The sequence below is a fragment of the Pinus tabuliformis genome, chromosome Q (genome assembly GCF_031772625.1).
Source record: "Pinus tabuliformis cultivar Carrire ecotype Pingquan chromosome Q, CPIR1, whole genome shotgun sequence".
Lineage (NCBI taxonomy): Eukaryota > Viridiplantae > Streptophyta > Pinopsida > Pinales > Pinaceae > Pinus > Pinus tabuliformis.
This window is the reverse complement of record NC_142296.1, coordinates 1,242,772,790-1,242,786,644: the sequence shown is the minus strand read 5'-3', so window position 1 is coordinate 1,242,786,644 and position 13,855 is coordinate 1,242,772,790. Positions and strand designations below refer to the sequence as shown.

General features: G+C 30.8%; 1 protein-coding gene across 1 annotated transcript; it reads left to right on the top strand.

Annotated features, from left to right (window-relative positions):
* Nucleotides 1–9,430: 9,430 nt before the first annotated feature.
* LOC149224315 (transcription factor MYB8-like) lies at nucleotides 9,431–10,853 on the top strand. The gene is made up of 3 exons (XM_089383522.1): nucleotides 9,431–9,597; nucleotides 9,720–9,849; nucleotides 10,272–10,853. The coding sequence occupies exons 1-3, from the start codon at nucleotides 9,465–9,467 to the stop codon at nucleotides 10,747–10,749; spliced, it is 741 nt and encodes a 246-aa protein (XP_089239648.1). The 5' UTR covers nucleotides 9,431–9,464; the 3' UTR covers nucleotides 10,750–10,853.
* Nucleotides 10,854–13,855: the final 3,002 nt, after the last annotated feature.

Genomic DNA, 13,855 nt, shown 5'->3' with positions numbered 1-13,855 from the left:
TAACTTGAACAAAGTATAATAATTCGGTCAGGGTGACGAAGAAGAATCAATTATCATTTCCACCTAATGAACGCAATGAGCCGTACTGTCGATATTTGGATTGATAAGATAAATGAGATCGACTTGCGATATTGTCCAACTGTAGGAGATTGCATGTATCTGTACTAGCCAATCGAGAAGGAAAACACGAAATTAATATGAAGTGGGAAATTAATGATCACCAACTTGCAGTAGAAAACAGCGAAATAATTGATTAATGTTAAAGTTATTCTAATTGTCACATCCAAAAAAAAGTGTATTAATTGTGACAGTACAAGTCTTATGCGAGGGATTTAGAAAAGCAGGCTCAAAGAGAAATGAGTAGTCCATGATAAATATTTATATTAGGAAAAATACTAAAACAAATGGAAATAAACAATAAATATAAATGTTAAAATTATTTTAATTATACCATCTAAAAGTGGTTTCATGTGACAATAGAACAAGGTATGTTTTACTATGCACTTCATTGTATATGTTTAAATTGTTAATCATACCATTTCGGTTATACATTTGAATGAACATACAAATTGATGAAAGCTATTACCATTCATGTGCTCATAATAATATATTACTATCATTAATTTTTTTTTCTAAATGATGTATCTTATTTTTTTAATTTCAATTAAAAATATATTTATGTTTTTTTAAATCATTAGAAATTTGTGTTCATATCTAAATTGGCTGACAGTATAATATTAGATAACTATAATAGTGTAATCAAAATTGCCCCCTCAAATGAGCATGAGATTACAGGGGCATTACAAAGTTATTACTTTTAACATGTAAATTCTCCAAAAGATATAAACATGAAAAAGACATGTACATAATGTAGACACACAAATTATTTAGCCCCTTCATTGGGAGAGGAGAGGGGATAGGCCCTGAAACTACGTGAAAAGAATTATCCACTTGATTTTTAAGACACTCATATCAATGAACAAATTTACCACTAGTGTTGGATGCTTTCTAAATAACCTTGAGGTTAACATCCTCTAGCATTTCTCGTAATTGAGGAAACTTGTACCCTCACCTATAATGCGATGATGGATTCTAGAGTTGCGATGGAGGAACCAACATTGATTTATTGGTTTTTCACTATTTGTTTTATATTATAATGCATGGAGGTGATTGTCTCCTCAATACCTTGAAAGATGGTGCACAATCTAGAATGAGTCCACATAGCCTACTACCCAAACAAGACCTTAAAGTGGCTAGATGAGGGCACCACTCTTGCTAATCGGAGGCTCTGTCAAATCAAGGGAATGTGACAAGTATCCCCTCCACCCAAAAGATAAAATGAAAAATACTATCAAGAAAACCAAATGGGATAGGGAGACTCCCCACCAACCCACCCAATTCTCATTGGAGGCTACATACCCATACCTACCAAGAACACAAATAGAATGGAAGCTAAAATCCAAATGGAAAGGAGCATCAACATTGAAACTTAGTAGAATGACATAAATATTACCACAATGCATACTAGTTCATATATGGTTTGCAACAAGATGACTCCAACACCCTAGGAAAAGACTCAAACTAGATGGAAATTGTACTAAGGGGGGTTATTAGTAGATTTCCTAGGATCCCAATCATTCCACTCATACTTTACAACCAAAATACATACAACATTACCCAGTCTCACAAGGAGACAAGTCAAGATGTTCCTATCCTTCCATGATAACGCCATCAATTTAGGATCGATGAAGACATTAAAACCCATAGTGAGAGACATGGTTGGTTTGGTGATCACCCTCATCTTTTTAAGAACTATCTCCATCAATTTAGCTTTGAATGTTATGTAATGGTGGGCCTCCATTTCTCCCTTCACACAATCACTTTGATTTAATAACACTTGTGCCAAATTGACCTTTCTTCTCATCCCTTGATCCTCAACATTCAAATCATGTGAGGGGATAATGTGGGAAATGTTGCCCATGGATGCACCTCGTATGTGTTCACTACATAACTTGTCACTCACCTCATGAAATTCTTGATTATTTCGAAGCATGGCATGGATCTTGTGATTTAGATTTTCCATTTGGGGATTAAGGAATTTGGGAAGGGATTAAACCACCCTCACATTTCAAGTACTATTTTTCCAAGTGGACCCCACATTCGCAAGGCAGTCTGCTTCCAATTGTTGTACCAATGTACATGAAAGAATGCTTTGGTTTTGAACCTATAAAGGGTATGATAGATCCTTTTGATGATGGATTAAATATTGATATCCAATAGGAGGCAATCCTTGACTAGGAGCCTTATAAGAATTGTCAAGTCTCCTAGGATTATGATCTCATAATTACCTCATTCTGCCACCTATTAAAAACACTTTAGAAGCACATATACTTCTACTTAGTTGTGGGTGGTGATTCCTAGGCTCATGAATAGGGATATTCTTGTTGAAACATAGGGTGATAAATCATCCCAATGAGTTTAGTGTTGGTTGATTTCTATTTTTTTTTGTTTATAAGTTTTACAATAATCGAATGGTTAATATCTACCAACCTAGATCCATCTTAACTCCACATCTATCAAACAATGAGAGGGATAAAATATCTTGAGGTGTAAACCTCTTTTTGGGTGCACAACTTGTGTAAATATTTGCACCTTAAGAGATTTGATCTGTCTTGAAACTTAATATAATTGGAGTTAAGATGGATCTAGGATGGTTTTAGTTGTTTACACCCACAAAATTTTTTGTCTAACTTATGATTAATCTAATCATTTTAAATATGTTAAATATGTATAATATTAATCTAATAAGATCTTTCTCTTATACATCTCATGTGTATTAGGCATGCATTTATATTAAACACCTAAATTCTAGCATATGACTCCTCACACAAATGACATATTTGAACTTAAGCTAATCTATAAATCATGTCACAAAATTTTCAATATGCAGTATTCATATTAGCAATAGTTACAGGTTGACCATGGGCATATATATATTTTTAAACATATTTTTCCATAGAATTTTATTTTTTGCCTTGCATTACATTTGAGTTGGCTGAATATTGTTTCTTTGTCAATATTCTCTTTGTTATTCATTTTTTGTTTCCTCTATTCTTCATGTTCTTCAATTGTAATTCACTCTGTTCTTTATTTTATTCCATCTTCATTCTACATTTTCTTGTATGCTTTACCCTTGACATGATTTAGTGGTCACTTGTTGTTTCCTTCTTTGTTAATATGTTTTTTGTTTCTCCCTTTATCTTGACACACATTAGTACCTATCATTTCCTATGCCTTTCTATGTTGACCTACTCTTTGTCATTCATTTGTATTCAAGATGGATCTAGGCTTTTCATTGTCCATTTATTTTTAATATGAATATAAGCTTTTCATTGTTCATTTATTTTAATATGGATCTAGGCTAATAACTATTGTAACATAAAAATCAATGTATGTCATTAATAATTGCTTTATGCATACAATGAAATTATTGCACACTATTAATCTAATTACTTTTAAAGCAATGCACATCATGTATCTAGTTACATAAGATAACAAAATTAACATATACAATGAAAGCAATGCCTCTTGTAAAAAACCTCAACATTTACATTGAAATAAATTCATCAAGTACAACCAATCAAATAGTATTAGAAATCAACATCTACATAAAAATTAATGCATCAATTGCAATCAATCAAAAAAGATTACAAATCAATATGTACACTAAAATTAATGCATCTATTTTAGTAAAAAGGAAAAATGTCAATGTCAAAATGATCTAAACTCAAGCTAGAACCTTATATATGCCTTTTCCCCTTTAATTTAGTGAAACCTTAACAATTTTTGGTATTTTATTTTTATCTAATTTTGAGACTTACTTTCTTTATAGTTAATAATGTTCAATATCATATATTATTGAACACAATTTTATATAGTATTATGTTAAATATTATATAATATTTTATTTTCTCACATTATAATAATAGTATAATACTATGTTTAATATAATATAATAGTATGATATTAATATTTTGTATTATTATATTATATTATAATATATTAAAACTAATATTATATTAATACAACGTTATTAAACTTAATATTATATTAAACCTAATAATATTAATATTCAGTTTAATATTAATATTCAACCCAACATTATATTAAACTCTTTATATTATTCAAATATCTAAATTTGTAGTCATCTATCAAGTTACAATAAAGGAAAAGGGGATAGAAATGTCTAAGGGTGCTCAATTACACCTTTCGCCTATTTTTCTAACATTTTTAAGATTATCCCTCACAAACTATTCATGAATTCCATGATGGAAGCATCATCTTTGTCTCCAAGACATACAACAATCTTATCTCACTTAAATAACTTAATAGGATGTAAGATATCTAGCTTATATTAGACCTATTACCATAATATCATAAATATTTATAATATGATAATAGTTATAAAGTAATAATTTTATAATGTAATGATTAATATATATTGGTAAGAGTGAATCATCATTTCTTTGAAATTTAATTATATAACTTAATATGTCCTGATGATGAACCACATAGGTTGGTTCAAAATGCGTCATCCTAAATCTACCAATGTGATTTGTTCCGAAAATGTTTTCAAATTATCAAAATATGGATCATAGAAACTTTAATTTGAATAAATAATAAATAATTATTATTTTATCTTATTTGTATCGTATATATGAAATTCTATTGTTAAAATAGATGTTAAGAAAAGAAACCAACAAATTTTTACACACACACACATAGATGTAAGTATGCTTAACTACATACAAATCCTCCCTTCTTTGGTGGAAATGTAAGTATGCTTAATTACATACAAATCCTACCTTCTTTGGCGGAAAAACTAGCATAAATTATCGTAGGTAGTAACTTTAAGTAAGTATATATTTTCTTAAAGTTTGACATTGTATTACTAAGAAGAAAAATACAAAAGGTATTTCTCTATGTTACTATCCCGTCATAGGGAAACCATCCCAGTAACACAAATTTAGTTGCTTGATATTACATGTGCTTCTCTTGTTAAGCTTATCAGACAAAAACAAAGATTGACTTGAGCCCATGCTAAACTGCAAGGAGTTACATATATACTGGCTATGTTTTACATAGCCATCTAAGCTGAGCCAAAACTGAAAGAGGCTACCCATGGATACTTAAAAAAATATCAAACCATAGCATGACCTCGAAGGATTTCAATGGTTGAGTTACAATGACCAAGGCCTACAGACCACAAACCATGAGCCACGAACCACAAACAACTAGAAATCCTTGAACCATGAACCATGAAGCCATGAAGCCATGAACCACTATCCACTAGGAAGTAAATATATGAACATAAGAGCCATAAACCCCAAAACATGAGCCATATATGCTAGCTAACCTGGAATTTCCCATCACCCTAAATTTGTAGATAATGTGAAGGTGACGACCGGGGGGAGGAGGAATAAAGAACGATCTTTGAAGACTGATAGGGCTATGACCAACAACATGGAGTTGCACCTTGAACCATAATTTCCTTCCCAATTGAGTTTGTTGACACCATGACCCTGTTCCCACCACCCTCTCTTTACTAGAACCAAGAAGCTCGTAATAAATAGAGCATAGAGAAGACCCTTATGAGATTTGTCAACCCTTAGGTCCGCGATTAGTGAAAAGGAGTGGAACTTCAAAGTCGAGGAGTTGAACCATAGAGGATCAGCAAGGGAATTATATTGTGCCTCACATTGGAGTAGAATAACTTGTGAATTGTGACAAAGAATATGACTTTTTGTGAAGGTCGAATCATGATGGTGAAATTGGGAGGGAAATTGAGATTTTAGAGCCACCCTACTAGCATTGGATCCCGAAAGTCATTGAATGCTAAAAAAAATGTACTCGACTAACCCTCCATTGTTGAGAGTACCAAAATATTCCTAGAACTGTACCAATCAGAGAATGGGAAGAGAGTATGAGTGTTACAAGCATGACATCCCTATATAAACAAAATAGAATGTATCACTCCCTTTTCGAATGTTTTGCAGGATGATGCACTAATAACAAAAATAAACCAGAGGAAGAACGTTAGATGTCCATGATGCCACTTTCGTCCTGAGTTGCAATCAACCTCTTCAAATAACTATGTTGTGCCATAATTAACTAGCGAGCCAAGCAGGATTTGGTGTACAATGACTAAGGTTGAATTAATGTGAACATCATCTGGGAATTTAACCGACCATGCCTAAACATTGAATGATTGACTACGTGGCCTTCTTTGCCACTTAGCCTTATGTGTCCGATGACGTACATCATATATAAATGCTTGTCGTGCAGGTTAGTATGTATATTTATTTACATGAATATATATTTACTTGTTTATATTAATCCATGTGGTATAAATAAATTTCATATGGAATTCTAATGGACATACACAATTTTTGAAATAATTTTTAATTGAGTAGGAAATTAAATGTTTACACTCATTTACGAACACTACAACATCTCCCTTATCCTAATTTTCTATTAAATATACACTAAAATGTTTATACTCATTTAGAGAAACTACAACATCTCCCCTATCCTAAATTTTTATTGATTCGACATTAAAATGTTTGCACAGAAAATACAACAACACCCCATATTCGGTTGTAGAGCACGTCTCTTGACACAATTAAAATTAGATTTGGTTTTTTAATTTTAAAATAGGTAAAAAAAATAACAATATTTGAATTTATTAAAAAGTAATTTAGAATTATTATAGTTATGATGATTTACTTATAGAAATTTTGTTTATGTTTATGTTTGAAAAATATAAAAAATAAAATTAAAAATAAAAGACACATCACAAAATCACCATATTTTTGTCTACTTCAATCATCTATTAAAACTTCATTTATCGTTGTATCTGAAAGTGATTCAGAAAAACATTCCATCATCACCACAATTTTAATGATTTCAATAATCCATTAAAACATAGCACAATTCCATCTTAATTCCAGATGTACCAAGTCTCAAGAGGGATCACATTTCTCAATACGCAAACCTCTTTTTAGCAAGAAACGCTTGCACTTTTACAAATTCGATCCCTCTCAACACGTTACAGATTCAGAGTCTATCAAAGTTATGATAGATGTATATTGGTCCTTTCTAACATTGTTTATAATACACATTAAGTTCACATATTTATGGATAGAAATATCTTTGTATTTTTAATTCTATTGAAATATATAGTGATATGTATATGTGGATGACATTTTTTTAAATATATTTCATAATTTTTGTATTTAACATTTTAATGTAATGTGCATAACAAATAATTTACATATATAGAGAAAATATAAATTTCATATATATATTCTAATTTGTAATTCTATTAAATTTCGTATTGCTTAAAGGCACTCTCTAGTTTAGTGTGATGTCAACATACACATTTTGACTTGGTCAAAAATAAAATAACATAAAATAAATGATATACATATCTAGATAATTAAAATTTTAAAAATAGAAAAAATAAAACTATTATTAATTATTATTTTAACTTAAAATTATAAAATTAAATTAGAAGTCTATTTAAAGGCTTGAAGAAATCCATTATGGAATCTAAGAGTACAAGGTTAAATTCATCTTAACTTCATACTTGATCACTTTAAGTCCTTAGTAGCTCATGATTTAAGATGGATCTAGGTTTGTAATACATGTAGTTATGGATATATAAAGATATCGCATTTTTCTTTGACATGTTTTATATTTTTTTAACATAATATAGTTGATATATATATAAAAAGATGCTAGTGTTAAGCTAGATATCAAATTGGTGTATAAAACCTCCACAAGAGATAGATCTATATGCAACAATTTCATTGCTAAATTCTATAAAGGTGTACATACTCACCCCTTTGCACTTAGACTCATAACTTCTTATTTTAGATTACTTAAATTTATATATAACCATAAATTCTAAATTATTTTCCACATATACTACTATAAAGTCTAGATTATTTTCTAATAAAACATAATTGGAAAAATTAACAAACAAAATTGACTTATTATTTCTATCACTTTTGTTATTGATGATGATGATGGTGGTGGTGGTTAACGTCCACTGAGACCAAACTGGTCTATCAGACCTATAATTTTCTTAGTTTTTAATTATCTGGCTCCTCGTCTTTCTTGGCGAGATTGGTGTTGTAGCTTTCTCTTTTTTCTCTACGGTCTTCCAACTTCCTTTATCATGCATCTCCTTCATCTCTTCTGGTTCATGGGACATTGGTGTCTAAGCTTCGCGGTCTATTGTGTTCGTCCTTTTGAAGATAGTGAGAGAAGAAGTTTGGTCTAGGAGATCTGCTTTGTTATTAAATGAAGATTTATTTTGTGCTGTATTCGAATCCTCATAACTATTGATTTGTTGGGCGGGGCTATCTCCCTGCTTGTCTTCAGAGTTGTTTTTTTCTTGGTTGATTTCTTGTGATTCAGAGTTTTCTCTAGAGTATTCTTCTTTGATGACAATGTAGTGTTCTTTTTTTGTTCCTTCCCACCATGTAGATTTGTGGTGGTTTTTTCTAGCAGAATTTTTCTAGGAGGCTTTTGTGCAATTTTTGGCTAGATGGTCTGTCTCAAAGCAGGATCGACATCTGAAGAGGACACTTTCATAATCGAGCTTCTGATTCCACACATAGTCTTTACTTGTTAGGTTTATTTCAGCTAGGAATCCAGCACTGAAGTCCATTTCCACACACATGCATGCATATGTGGTTCTAGCATATTCCTCTGTTTTTGGGCACTTGCAATAAAATTTCCCAATTACATTTCCAATAGCTTTTAGCCAAGAGAGATTCCAGATTGGCAAGCTCAGTTTGGGGATTGGCAAGCTCAGTTTGGGGTTATGAATTAAAATTATATTATATTTTCTTATCAAACATTTTACAATTTTACATTCCACTAATAATAAAATTTATATTATTTTTTAAACTTTAGTTTAGTACTTCATTATAACACTTTTAGCTAAAACGCCGGTTAGCGCAATTAACTTATTAACTGAAAACGCCTGTCAACACACTTAACTTAAAATATCGGAGTACTTTTAGGATTTGTTCAAACATTTAACATCTTGTTTGGCATAAAATACGATTAATAACTTTTATCATAAATGAAGGCCGAACTGATTTATCGTACTTTCAGGAAACAATTCATTCGTTGAATTCGAAAGTTTATGATCCAATGTTAAGCCTGCATTTCGTGGCCAATGAGATACAGATTCTATTCGCTACTCTCGATAATTAGGTTTACCAAACACTGGAATAAGTCTCCTTCTATGCTTGTCATTGAAAGCGAAAGCTCGCTCCCCCACCTTTCCCAACCTAAATGTCGGACTCATGGGCTCCACTAGGCGCGTTTTCTCATAGTACTCCACTTTGAAAGAGCGCATGCCTCAGTAAAGCGCTACCAGATGCGAAATGGGTCGAGCTCCTTGCTGCGAAAAAACCCATACAAACAAAGGCGCCTGGAGTAAAGATGAAGATGAAGCACTCGTTGCATATATTCAAGCCCATGGAGAAGGCAGTTGGCGTTCCCTTCCCAAGGCCGCTGGTTCCATTCTTTTCCTTGTTACATCTATCTCTTCGTTTTTTTCCTTTATTTGTCTATGTACTGGTCTATTATCTCTGTTAGTTCACTGCTTTGTAATAATAAATTATGCAATCTGTTTTTAGGGTTGCAGCGGTGTGGCAAAAGCTGCAGACTTAGATGGATAAATTATCTCCGTCCTGACCTCAAACGGGGCAATTTCAGCCCAGAAGAAGATGAGATCATTATCAAACTTCATTCTATGTTGGGTAACAAGTAAGAAAGTCACTTTGGATTCCAACCTTCACATTAACATTTGGGAAGAGGCTAAGATAGGCCCATATATTAATACATTTTTTTTTTAAAAGAAAAAAACTTAATTTTATTATCATGTCGAAATAAAACTACAATTTGTAGATACATAACTAGCATGTGTTTAGAGATAAAGATCACATAGATCATTCACAAGAAAAAATCACATAGATCAGTCACAAGAAAAAATCACATATTGATCACTGAGATAAAGATCACATAGATCAGTCACAAGAAAAAATCGCATAGAGATAAAGCTCACATAGATCAGTCCCAAGAAAAATCACATATTGATCACTTAGATCCGTCACAAGAAAAATCACATATTGATCACTTAGATCCGTCACAAGAAAAATCACATATTGATGCAATTATGTATGTTGCAGGTGGTCTTTGATCGCAAGTAAATTGCCAGGGCGAACAGATAATGAGATAAAGAATTACTGGAACACTCACATTAAGAGAAAAATGTTAGAAAGGGGTCTAGATCCTTCTACCCATCTCCCTTTAATGTCAGACCATGGCTCTTTTGAGTCCTCCAGCAAGAATCATGTATTACCCAAACGACGTTGTAAGCCGACTGAGGCACTGACTGATTTTTTCCAGCAGCAGGCTTGGTCAGCACAGAAGGTAATTTCTGGCAATAATGATACTGCAGATAATGAGAACGTGAATCTTGAATTGTCAATTGCTTTGCCTGTCCTCTGTTCAGCAGAAGGCGCCTCAAGTAATTCTAGTAATTCTAAGGAGCTTTCCAATCGGATCAGGCAGTCTAACGATTGTGTTCAACAAGATCAGAAAGTAGAAATTTGCTGTCATATTGGACTGCAAACCGTTGGTGGAAGTTGCTGCTCTGGTTATTAGCATTTGAGAATGTGCATGCATTGGATGTAGACAATAAGAATGGCATGTACAAATTATTGGACATTCTTATTATAATACTGGTGCCTATCACACTTATTCTTATCGATTCCTTTGCATCTCTAAAATACCAGGTTCAGGATATTAATTTGCTTAAGGTCTACAAATTAAACAATTGATGTTCGGAATACATAATCTAGTCCTCTAAATAATTATGTTTTGATATTTTCTTTCCACTTTGGTTTCTGATATAGCCAAGCTCAAGAGTATAAATAATTAATTCTTCTGATATAGCGAAGCTCAAGTCTAAAAATAATTCCAATTTCATGTTATGGCCAAGTTCAAGTTTAAAATAGTTTAAAATAAAAATAAATTTCATGTGAATGTAGGTTTCCATATTCCATAATCATCATAATGCTATATTTCTAAATGTCGTTAAATGTCGTTACTGTGTGTGGTATGAAGATTTTCTGGCCTTTTTTAAAAATAATTTCTTGTGAATGAAGGTTTCCATACTCCATTATCATAGTAATGTTATTTCTAAATATAGGTCGTTACTGTGTGTGATATTAAGATTTTCTGACCTCCCTTACTATGTGTGGTAGAAGAATTGTGTCCTGTGCGTGAAAGAAGAATTGTGTCCAAAATTTTGAGTAGACATTGATCCTCATACTCTGAAAGTTAGACAAAATTCTAATACCAGTAACAGCTTCCAAATAAATAAATTGTGTGCAAAATTTTGAGTGGACATTAATTCTCATACCCTAAATGTGGGACAAAATCCTAATACCAGTAACAACCTCCAAAATAGCATTACTGTAATTCCACGTTTATCAAATCTAATTCCGTGCACTAACGCTGTAAGTATTATTGTGTGAACTAAGCGAACATTACAAAACTTCACTGAGGATGCCATTGATTAGAGTTCCATTCATGTGCCCATTAAATGATTCAGTTGCTGCAACTTTGAATTGCACAGTGTACTCTCTTTCCAGGAAAATTAAGCTAAACTTTGTTGAGATGCTTAATTGTTTCAGTATGTCAGATACTGACTATAAATACGATGAATAAACCCGACAAATCAATATAATATATTATTGGAAATTTAGCTTCAGTGTAATCCAACCTGTAGCTGAAATTTATTTATTTCCCACAGAACCTCTGAATATTCTGAGCTAGACTTGTTTGGTTCACGGGAGCAAAGAACTCTATTATAAGGAGATGCCTGAGCTAAAATTTATATTTGCAACAGAACCTGGGAGTTGTCTGAATTAATACTGGTTTTGTTTACAGTAACGAGATTCTTTATCTGTCGTCAGGTGGGGGGCTATAGGTATATGTTATCATATTATATAATATAGTTTTGAAAGTTGGATTTCAGACAGAAGATTACTACCTTGTTTATATTTTAAAGTTATTAATTATATATTAATTACTTATTAAGTCATATATTAAATTAATTAAATATTTTTCTTTTTACTTTTTAAATATAATTAGATTTTATATAAATCACATGTTTATTAAATAATAATAATATTAATTTATAATAATTCTTACTTGGTGATAAATTTTCTATTATTAAAATTTAAAAATACTAAATTAATGGTAAAAATAATTATGTATTAAATCATTCATCAACTAATTAAAACAAGTAAATTTCAAAACCATGTAAGATGACCTATTTTAATTTCATTCAAACATTACAATTATAAAATATCTCATTAAAATATGTTAAAAATATATTTGATTTTTTTTTAATAAGTTATTCTAATTTCATTCTAATATTATAATTTTTAAATTATAATTAACAATTAACTAAATTAATTATGTATAAATAATTTATCAATTAACTAATTAAAACACACTTAACATTTTACATCACAACTTTCAAATATCTCATTTCTAATAAACTATGCTAATTTTATCTAAATATTTATTTTCATTATAGATAATTATTAAATTTAATTTAATAATTTTTCATTATAGTTAATTATTAAATATAAATTGATAAAAAAAATTAATTATAAGTAATTATTAAATTAAATTTAATAATTTTTTTAATTATAATTAATTATTAAATATAATTTGATAATTTTTTAAATAGATTAGATATTTCATATTCGATACATATTTTTTAGAATAGAAACCTAGTAAATAAGAAAACAAAACATAGTCCAACTACTAAAACTACCAACCCAAAAAAATATCACAACTTACCAACAATGATCCTAACATTTTGGAAAAAAAAAAATATTCAGGAGCCACAATCCTAATCCATCGCGACATTGTAACCCTTTTTCTTTTTATGGAATAGGATAAGTAAATATTCGTTGCCTTATAATTCACAATAAGATATACAATATAAAATATTATCTAGGGCTCCAAAGCACTTGGGTGAGGAATTAGATAAAAGCGGTATTTAGTTTATCAACTACTACAGAAATGTTGGTTAGATGTTTATATGGGAATGAGGGTAGCAGGTACCGTGGAACAGTGACATGTGACTAACGAGGCATAACGAGGCATAAAAAGCTGCGGTGCAGGGATTAGGTGAGATGAATGAGTACTGGCTTTTTTCAGGCAAGCAAATGGGTTTGTTGGAGTACAACTAATAACAACAAGATGCCAAAATAGTCCACATATGGGATCTCTGGGTATTACATAGATCTCTGACTATTACTGATCAGTTAAAAAATCTATGGATATTTGATTAAACTATAACATTTATAAAATCTATGGATATTTGATTAAACTATAACATTTATAGAAACGATTTGTGGCTTAACGATGAAACTACCGATCAATACTGATTAGAAGGGAAAATAAGATATTTATACGAAAATTGGATTCACTAATTCAATTAACAATTAAAATAAATTTATCTTAACTAGGAATTTAATAGGGGGAAATTAAAATAAATTTATTTTGAGTACCAATTTAATATAAGTATAGAGGGATCATTTTTTTGAGTGTAAATTTATTTGAAAGTGCAAAAAATAATGTGTAATATTTTATTATTTAAATTATTATTTTGAATATTATACCGATGGTATAACATGTATATTGAGTCATTTTATTAGCCTACATTAAATTGGTTTTTTGTTATTAG

What these genes read in the sequence shown, in the direction of transcription:
- LOC149224315 (XM_089383522.1), top strand. Translation starts at nt 9,465, where the DNA reads ATGGGTCGAGCTCCTTGCTGCGAAAAAACCCATACAAACAAAGGCGCC. An exon ending in TTCCCTTCCCAAGGCCGCTG is followed by an intron (nt 9,598 to 9,719) that starts GTTCCATTCTTT and finishes ATCTGTTTTTAG; the next exon opens with GGTTGCAGCGGTGTGGCAAA. An exon ending in CATTCTATGTTGGGTAACAA is followed by an intron (nt 9,850 to 10,271) that starts GTAAGAAAGTCA and finishes TGTATGTTGCAG; the next exon opens with GTGGTCTTTGATCGCAAGTA.